Source organism: Echiichthys vipera (assembly GCF_963691815.1).
Source record: "Echiichthys vipera genome assembly, chromosome: 13".
Taxonomy (NCBI): Eukaryota; Metazoa; Chordata; class Actinopteri; order Perciformes; family Trachinidae; genus Echiichthys; species Echiichthys vipera.
The window spans coordinates 10535816-10545610 of NC_139838.1; the positions used below are offsets into that span (position 1 = coordinate 10535816).

At 44.9% G+C, this 9795-nt stretch overlaps 1 protein-coding gene across 6 annotated transcripts in view; it reads left to right on the forward strand.

Moving 5' to 3' along the window:
• Nucleotides 1-9795, forward strand: part of LOC310955725 (triple functional domain protein) — an 83075-nt gene extending 73280 nt beyond the window's left edge. Inside the window, exons 45-63 of one of the 6 annotated variants that reach the window (XM_083925718.1) lie at nt 17-120; nt 211-280; nt 954-1043; nt 1153-1245; nt 1429-1479; nt 1575-1652; nt 1805-1996; nt 2517-2697; nt 2792-3046; nt 3136-3644; nt 4481-4728; nt 4964-5105; nt 5211-5238; nt 5373-5535; nt 5753-5874; nt 5961-6039; nt 6125-6325; nt 6436-6574; nt 7181-9795. In XM_083925718.1, coding sequence (XP_083781844.1) covers nt 17-120; nt 211-280; nt 954-1043; nt 1153-1245; nt 1429-1479; nt 1575-1652; nt 1805-1996; nt 2517-2697; nt 2792-3046; nt 3136-3644; nt 4481-4728; nt 4964-5105; nt 5211-5238; nt 5373-5535; nt 5753-5874; nt 5961-6039; nt 6125-6325; nt 6436-6574; nt 7181-7738 — 3303 coding nt within the window. In that variant the 3' untranslated portion in view covers nt 7739-9795. Of the gene's footprint in view, nt 1-16; nt 121-210; nt 281-953; nt 1044-1152; nt 1246-1428; nt 1480-1574; nt 1653-1804; nt 1997-2516; nt 2698-2791; nt 3047-3135; nt 3645-4480; nt 4729-4963; nt 5106-5210; nt 5239-5372; nt 5536-5752; nt 5875-5960; nt 6040-6124; nt 6326-6435; nt 6575-7180 lie in introns of those variants that run through there. The other 5 variants (XM_083925719.1, XM_083925721.1, XM_083925722.1 and 2 more) reach the window with 5 other exon arrangements.

The window sequence follows — 9795 nt, forward strand, 5'->3', positions numbered from 1 at the left end:
GTGCCTCCATCATAAGGGCTACATGAGCCGAATGAAGGAGGAGGGTGTCCCTGATGATATGAAGGGAAAAGATAAAATCGTGTTTGGCAACATCCATCAGATCTACGACTGGCACAAAGAGTATGAGACGCACATATATGACGAATACAGAGCTTTCCCTGTTCAGTCACTAGCACAGTAGCTTACTCCCCCTTCTCCTGTCTCCTTTAGTTTCTATCTTGGGGAGTTGGAGAAATGTTTGGAGGACCCTGACAGACTGGGACCACTCTTTCTCAAACAGGTTTGTCTACAGTGAATTTCCAACTTCTGTTATATTTGTACATGCTGTATACATTTACCGTATTTTCCGCACTATAAGGCGCACCACATTATAAGGCGCACCTTCAATGAATGTCTTATTTTGAAACTTTTTTCACATATAAGGCACACCGCATTATAAGGCGCGTAGAATAGACGCTATAGTCGAGGCTGGGGTTACGTTATGCATCCATTAGACGAAGCTGCGCTAAAGGGAATGTCAACAAAACAGTCAGAGGAGGTCATCGTGTTGCTTCCTCCACTTCCGTACCATTGATTCGTTAATGTTAAACTCTCTGGCTGCTGCTCTATTCCCGAGTTCTACTGTGTGACTAATGGCCTTGAGTTTAAACTCTGCGTAGTAAGCGTGTCTCTTAATAAGAGCCATTTTAGGCTCTTTACACAAACACACAAATGGAAATGAAACGGCACGCTTCGCGCAGTCGTATATCTCAACATGCACCGCGCATTACTTCTTCTACGGGGGAAAATAGAGTCGGCGGCTGCTTACCGTAGTTGCGAGACCTGTTGTGGCTCAACATTGGTCCATATATAAGGCGCACTGTCAGCTTTTGAGAAATTTGAAGGTTTTTAGGTGCGCCTTATAGTGCGGAAAATACGGTAATCATGTTATTGTGTGTGCTTCTTGTATCCAGGAACGGAGGCTCAACATGTATGTAGTGTACTGTCAAAACAAGCCCAAGTCAGAGCACATTGTCTCGGAGTACATCGACACCTACTTTGAGGTATGAGCCTGTTATTTTGAAGATGTTTCCCTCTGACACACATCGTATCCCACAAGCCTCCATCTAGCTCTCAGCCTCTCAAATAAACCTCTGACCTTTGACTCTGCAGGACCTGAAGCAGCGGCTGGGACACAGGCTGCCGATCACAGACCTGCTCATCAAGCCAGTCCAGAGGATCATGAAGTACCAGCTGCTGCTCAAGGTTGGTCTGTTACAATACAGCGTAGGGCACCAGAGCTTTAGCTGCTGCCTATGCTCCCCTTATCTTGTCTGTCATCTTACCATACAATACTGTCTATAAATGTACATCTCTGCTTATTATGAAATCAATCATTTTGAATATCAGTTTAGATTCTATTTTCTCACAGTTTTTTCTTTGATTTAGGATTTCCTGAAACACTCTAAAAAGGCTGGGCTAGAGTCTATGGAGTTAGAGGTAAGATAATGAGGTAGCGCTTCTTACGCACTTAAAATCAAGTCAAACATGTTCTGCAATCCCATCGACCTTTTGCTGCATTGTGACTCTTACAGAAAGCAGTGGAGGTCATGTGCATCGTGCCAAAAAGGTGTAACGATATGATGAATGTGGGCCGGCTTCAGGGATTTGATGTAAGAAATCACATTGAATAATGAATGAAAGCTTTGCTACATTCAACTCATCTTCACAGTATGTCGCCTTATTGAGAAAAAAAACATTATCCCACATTATTTCAATTCTCTCTTGTTTTTCCTGTACCCGATCTTCCCATCTCCCTTTCCAGGGGAAAATCGTGGCTCAGGGCCGCCTTTTGCTGCAGGACACCTTCATGGTGACCGACCCGGAGGGCGCTGTGCTTGGCCGGATGAAAGAGAGGAGAGTCTTCCTCTTTGAGCAGGTGGTCATACTTAGCGAGCCCCTCGACAAGAAGAAAGGTTTCTCCTTGCCAGGCTTCCTCTACAAGAACAGCATCAAGGTAAAAGACAAGTAGGAAGGGCACTGTCATATCAGCAAAGGTCAATGGATTTTAGGATGTAGGATTTAGTCAATTAAAGGATTCGTATCTCCCTCTGGTGGAGAGTCTGCAGCCTGTGAAAAATCAGTTTTTTGAGTGAGTTACAAGTTTTACATCTAAAAGTGTCCCAAAATAGTTCTTTTTTTTTTTAATACAGGCAAATGTAGATATACTGCTCAAAGTTTTAAAAACTTGTTTGCTAAGTCAGACATTTCCTTTCTGAGGAAAATTGATGGAATCTCCATTGTTGTTTGTGGGAGCTTTCATTTTGAAGATGTAGAACTTTGTAGTTTCTGAACTTGTAGTTCATAAAGGTATACCATAGAAGAATAAGTCAATTGAAGAAAGAATGTACTACATAGTGAAGAAACAATTGATAAAAAAAAATGAAGGCAATAATATATTTATTACCACAACAATTAAAAGCTCAGGATTACAATTGACTGGTATAAATACACAGCACATGTCTCTCTCCCTCTAGGTAAGCTGTTTGGGTATAGAGGAGAATATGGAGAGTGATCCCTGTAAGTTCATCCTCACTTCTCGACTGACCAACGGAACTGTGGAGTCCTTTGTGCTTCACTCCTCCCACCCAGGGGTGCGTGAGGTCTGGACCCTTCAGATCAGCCAGATACTTGAGAGCCAACGCAACTTCCTCAATGGTAAACACACACACACACACAGGCACGCGCACGCACGCACGCACGCAGCAGTTTGCTACATGGCCACCCTTGTTTCTTTCGTGCCTTATCACAGCTTTGACCTCACCATTAGAGTATCAGAGGAACCATGTAGGGGCAAGTGGTGGGTCATGTGTGCCCAGCGTTGGAGCTCCGGGTGGATGCAGCAGTGGGTCCAGTGCAGCCGGTGGAGTTGGAGGTGGAAGTGCAATCCCTTTAGGGCCCCAGGGTAGCTCTCGTCGACCATCCAGGATTCCCCAGCCCTCCCGTCTGCCCCAGCCCTTACGTCACCACCCGGGGGCCGACACAGATGGCCCAAACAAGATATCAGGTATGAAACATCTACATTTGTGAGATTTGATTTGAATAGCAAAATGAAAGATTTGACTGAGGTGTGAGTTTTGCTCACTTATGATCCAGGTTCGTCCCCTTGTCCTGCCCCCCCTCCCCTACTCCCTCCAGGGGGTAGCCCGCAGGGCAAGCGCCCCATCCAGACCCCAGAGGACCAAGCACAGATCCCCACTCCTGCCAGTGCTGTAGCCCCTATTCCCCGCGCCACAGTCGGGCCCCTGCCCTCTACACCTACTTCCAAACCACGGCCAGGAGCCGTGTCCCCTATGGCCCCTCCCCTGGCCACTCCTGCCTTCGGCAAGGACGGCCTACCACCTCCCCCTCCCAGTCCGGGCCAGAAGTCCGGTTCTGGATTTTGGAGCTCCATGCCGGGCTCACCAGCCAGCCGGCCTGGCTCGTTCACTTTCCCCGGAGAGGCAGGAGAGACGCCGGTCCGTCAGAACTCAAACCAGATCCAGACTGGCTCTGGATCTGGGAGCCAAACTCACAGACACTCCACGCACAGCAAGGAAGCCGACCGAATGAGTACGTGCTCATCGGCCAGTGAGCAGTCCATCCAGTCCACCCAGAGTAATGGGGTAAGACTACTACTTGCCCAGTGCTGCACCGACTAACACCCAGGCAGATGGAGGCCTGGTCCTTCTTGTCCGTCTCCTGTCCTGCTGCAGCCAGTGCTACTAATCTGTCCCCTATTACGCATCTCTGACAACTTTCACTGCTCTTCAATATCATTCTCTCTGATTCTCTGAAGACAATCTCTAGCAAAGGTTTCCACTGTCAACACGTTTTCAGGTTCAAATCCACAATCCGCTCTTTAGTGATTCCCTTTCAAGGCTGTCTCTAGATTCCTTTACTTTAACAAAGCTTCTACTAACACCTGACTTCCTCTTGGCCGTCACACCCTGCAGTCGTCATGGTGTGTTACTGAAATGTAGTTTTCCTGCAACTAACCTGACATTTGTGGTTCTCCTACACACATACTCTACAGCGATCCTCCCATTCAACCTAACATTCCTCCTCCTGTCTTTGCCTGGAGCTGCAGAGCAAAGACGAGTGAAATGGAAATCTTTATCTTGCTCTTGCCTTTCTTCACACAGTTCTTTTTTCCTAGAAGACAATGAAGCTCTGTTTTTTGTCATTCTTGCACTTCACTCTAACCCTTTACGAAGCCTTTATCAAGGGGACATTAACCAAACCTCTATTTCCAGTGTTTGTCTTCTGCTTTGAGCCTTTCTCTCACTTTTCTTCAACAAAAGCTTTAGGTTTACATTGTTTTTGAGTGGCAACAAAATCAGTCTGAATGAGTCAACTTTAATATAAAAGCTGAATTCTAATTTAAGATTTTACTACAATGAGCCATGTGAGTTTGTACTTAGAGTTTTCAACATGTTGGGGTTTCTTCCCGGTGGTGCAGAGTGAAAGTAGCAGCAGCAGTAGCGTATCCACCATGTTGGTGACCCAGGACTACATGGCTTTGAAGGAGGATGAGATCAGCGTCTGTCAGGGAGAGGTGGTCCAGATCTTGGCCAGCAACCAGCAAAACATGTTTCTGGTGTTCAGAGCCGCTACGGAGCAGGGCCCCGCCGCCGAGGGCTGGATCCCCGGATTTGTGCTGGGACACACCTCTGCCATCGTCCCCGACTGCCCCGAGGGATCCCTGAAGTAAGAGCACCGAAGAATGATAAAAGGATACATTATTTTGACTGTTCAGATACGTTTCAAGCCATTATTAGGTAAAATAGTTGTAGGCAGCTCAACAATAATCCATCAGATTGGTTTGCTTATATGATGTTTTAGTAAGCTTGGTAAGGAATTCCAGTGTTTTCTACATGTTGTCAGGCTAACACCCATACTCTCACCTACCTGTGTGATTTGACTATCTATTCTGCTGTTCCAGTAGGAAGTCTTCATCCTGGCACACATCCCTACGCATTCGCAAAAAGTCTGAAAAGAAGGAGAAGGATACAAAGAAAGACACCAAGCTGGAAAACGGTTACAGGAAGTCCAGAGAAGGCCTAGCCAATAAGGTTTCTGTAAAGGTGAGTTTGTCAGTACATCTAAGGAGACTCTAGTAACTCTAATAAGTCATGCCTCTGCTTCATAATGCATTTCTCACTCTGACGTGCTTTGGTCTTTCTTTTCAGCTTCTAAATCCAAACTACATCTATGATGGTACGTGCACCTTTGTAGAAGTGTGTGTGTGTTTATTTAAATTTATATTATCAAACTGCTTTAGACAGTTGGTGCCCAATTTTGAAGATCATCTCAGCATTTGGTATGATTTAACCCCTCCCCTCCCCCCCCAGTTCCCCCAGAGTTCCTTGTACCTCTGAGTGACGTGACGTGTGACAACGGAGAGAGCGTCACCCTCAGGTGTAAGGTCTGTGGCCGACCCCGGGTCGCTGTCACCTGGAAGGGACCCAACCAGAGCAACCTCACCAACAATGGACACTTCAGCATCGCCTACAGGTGAGAAAACCATCACTGCGTGAGAGTCTTGAATGTATCTATGTATGTTGCTAAAACTCCATCAGACTACAGTTTCGATTGTTTTCTAGGTGTAATGCATGACACCGTAAAATAGGACTCTCACTTGTTTGTAGGGGCACAGTTGTTTTCAACAAAAAAATTGGCAGCGAGTAGTGATCAAATTGAAATCAAATGTTAATGAACAAGTTTATTTCAGTGATACAGGTGAAGCAACGCTGCGGATCATCGGCGTAGCCTCTGAGGATGACGGCGTTTACACTTGTGTTGCCACGAACGAGCTTGGCAGCGTAATGTCTTCAGCCAGCCTCAGAGTGTTAGGTAAGAACAAACAGAATATGCAGCAGCAGTGATGATGCTGGTGCCAAGTGTGGACATGAATCGATTGTCTGTGTTATGTGTCTCAGCGGTGTCCACTGATGGGATCAGAGTGAGCTGGAAGGACAACTTTGAGTCTCACTACACTGAGGTGGTTGAACTGGGCAGGTAATGGACTCCCCATCATATAACTGAACATTTGACTTTCAGATATGTGTTTCTCTAAACGTCCATTTTTTTTTTTCCTCACCAGGGGCCGTTTCTCTGTTGTCAAGCGTTGTGACCAGCGGGGCACCAAACGTCTGGTGGCTGTCAAACAGGTGAACAAGAAGCTGATGAGGAGGGATCGTGTGACTCAGGAACTCAATCTGCTCCAGAGGCTCCAACACCCCCACATAGTCAGCCTGATAGACACGTATGAAACCCCCAGCAGCTACGCCCTCGTCCTGGAGATGTGAGTACAGACCCCCAAAAAATGACATGGGGTTTCAGAAGCTTTTGTAGCTCATTAACATTGGTAAGGCTTGCATTTCTTTCATCTGATGGGTTACTTTTGTGTCACAGGGCTGACCAGGGTCGTCTGCTGGACTACATCGTTAGCTGGGGGAATCTGACGGAGGAGAAGGTGGCCTGCTACCTAAGGGACGTTTTAGAAGCTTTACATTACCTGCACAACTGCCGGATAGTGCATTTGGACGTAAAAGTGAGTGGTTTCACCGTACTTATTTATTACTATGCTTAATAATATGTGAAAAAATGCAGATTCATTTCTTTACAGACAATATTTAAACATTCAGTGAATGTTCTTCACACGGGATCTTTTACTTTGTAAAGTTGGGGAAAAAAATTGAGCTTCAGATCAGTCAAGCTGTTTTTGGGAATAGGTTTGGTTTTTTTCTTGCAAAGAATTAGATGAAAAGATCAACACCATCCATATCTGTGCAACAAATTTAAAACTAAGAGCCACATAATCCCACAACTTGTCATTTTAACAACATATACTTAGCTAATTAGGTGTTAATTGGTGAGTTTAAGAAGAGCTGATAGGTGGGTTCTGTTACCTTTATATTTACTGTATAAACATAGGTGCTATCGATCACCTCCTTTAACTCCTTGCAAGGAAACAAGTCTATTTCCCAAAATGAAATATCAAGCAATTCAATTTACACACACACACACACACACACACACACACACTATAAAAGGTGTCAAGATTGTCCTTTCCAAAACACCTATAGCACTTACCTGATCTCCAGTTGGTCATCATGGTGGTTCAGACTAATGGTGATACTGTATTGTTTTTTCCCAGCCTGAGAACCTGCTGGTGGCCCACAGCTCCAGCGGCCAGCCAACGGTCAAACTCACAGACTTTGGTGATGCTGTCCAGCTCAACGGTGCCCACTACGTTCACCCTCTGCTGGGCAGCCCCGAGTTTGCCGCCCCAGAGTTGGTCCTTGGAGAGCCAGTGTCGCTGACCTCTGACCTGTGGAGCCTGGGCGTTGTGACCTACGTGCTGCTGAGCGGCGCCTCCCCCTTCCTTGACGAGAGCGCCGAGGAGACCTGCCTGAACATCTGCCGGCTAGATTTCAGCTTTCCTAGGGATTACTTCCAGGGCGTCAGCCAGTCGGCCCGGGACTTCATCTGCCTGCTCCTGAGGACCGACCCGGGCAGGAGGCCTCCGGCCGGGCTCTGCCTCCAGGAGCCGTGGCTGCAGGCCGGTCTGGCTGACGGCAGGGCCAGAGCAGAGGGCTGCCTGGACACCTCCCGTCTTATCTCTTTCATAGACAGGAGGAAACATCAGACAGACGCCCGGGCCATCGGAGGAGTCAGGAGCTTCATCCAAAGTCGGCTTCAGCCCCGAGTTTAAAGGATTAGATACACAAGTCCAAACCAACCCTCAATCCCTACTGTACTGTAGGGGCTGCAGGGTCCTCTGGAGTTGAGCATCTTGATGGTCTAGATTTAAAAAGGAAGGAGAAATAACGAATGCTGATCTTATCCTCTTTCACCGAATGTTGATTTACTAAAGTCCAGTAGTCCTTTCACCAATTAAACAGAGACCCGTTCCGTGGTCTTTAGCCAATCAGAACCCTCGCCAATCACATAAATTAATGGATGCCCTTGTCTACTGCTGCTTGCTGGTTTCAACTCAAAAAAGATTTTGTAGTTAACTCTAAAGAAAAAAAAAAAACAAAGAAAAAAAAACATTATGAAGTAATTTATTTTCCTTTGCAAGAGTTAATGCTGATCACAAGAGCCAATTGATTGAGCCTTGACACCACTGCACAGAGGCAGAGCTTTCAGGAGAAAGCGATGCCAACAAAGCTAGTGATGGATCCCTCTTGCTGCTAGAGGGACACAGATGATGTGTGTTCCTGCTTTTACACTAAAACTGTTTCTCAAAGACTTTTGAGAAGCAGCCCTTTCTTATAGAAACAATGTATACAAAAGGAGAAGAACTGTCTACGTTTCCAAGAAGAAAAAAGAATTATTGTAGAAAATGCTCATCAGTTTAAAGTTGCTGTGCTACTTTGGACTCTGTAGACAGTAACTGAGGTTCTTGACTTTATTGAGACATTTATACGTCCGATCAGAGCTTTTTGATGGCTGCGCTTATATAATGTACCTAATCTAAGATACCATGATGACTACGTCGCGAATAACAATGCTGCACTGTCCAATCTGAGAAGAAACAATAGACATCCATCGTTTGCTTTTCCTAGAACAAAACTTGTGTTGCGCAGATATGAGATGTTTAAGCCTTATCTTGTACATAGACTTCTGCCTTCTTTCCCCTCACATTCACAGTGGACTCCTGCTGCTCGATGGCAGGACATGAGACTGTTGGAGCCTCAGTGGCAGCGCTGATTTGCCAATCAGATGGGAGTGAATGTGGAGCAGAGGAAGACAAATTACTGTAAATGCACTCATTGTATGTTATGTTTGATTATCATGTGCAATGTTGCGGCTTTAACATTTTATGCAACTATTTATGAAGACATCTGTTGTATCTGTAATAAATCTAGAGAAAAGCATGTACTTGGTACTGCAAGCACTGCTGGTAGTTTGTGTTTATTTGATCTCTGAGTGTGAATACTTCCAGGCCACGTTCGAGGTCACAATCTACAATCATTACGCTATCCTCCAATTTTATTTAACACTTTTTGTACTGTACGCCTCTGTAGTATTGGTACACCAAAGTTGCTCTAGCTTTATAGTACTTAATAAAAAAATGTTTTGCGACCATGTTTCACCTGAGTTAGGTCTTCTATGACCATGTGGAATGATTGTTTACACGAGTTAAATACTATGTTAGAGGGACACGGCTAGTTTAGTTAGTCTCTTGTGCCCTTTCGTAAAAAGGCGGGATTAAAGAAAGATGTGTGAGTGTTGAATGGAACATTTTTGGACATCATTTACTCAATGGTGTTCTAACTTTATGTACAGATACTTGTTGCCAAAATATTTCTTCCATAAATTCCTGTTCTTAAAAAAAAACAACCCTGAATAAGCAACTGAACAGTTTTTTTGGTATTGGTTTTCTTTACTGGAAATTAAAAACACAAGACAGCGTTGGTATAACCACTCAAGTCTACATTAATCCAGTATGATTTTAGGATGCGTCATGTTTAAACTGATTCTGCCAGGAACAGGAGTCACAGTCCTGTTATCTTTTTATTTATTTTAAAAGGTGTGCACAGGCCATTCAACAAGGACACTTGGACTGGATACCTCAGTGTAGGGTTGTTGGGTGTTTTTCATTGTTTGTCTTTTTTTTGTCATGTTTGTTGCCAGTTTCATTTGTTTCATAGATTACATGTTGGCTATTTGTTTTTATGTTTTTTATCTTTGCATGTATATTTCTTTGTACAGCGCATACATACTCATGTAAATATTCTCATTTTGCCATCAGTTATTTGAAAA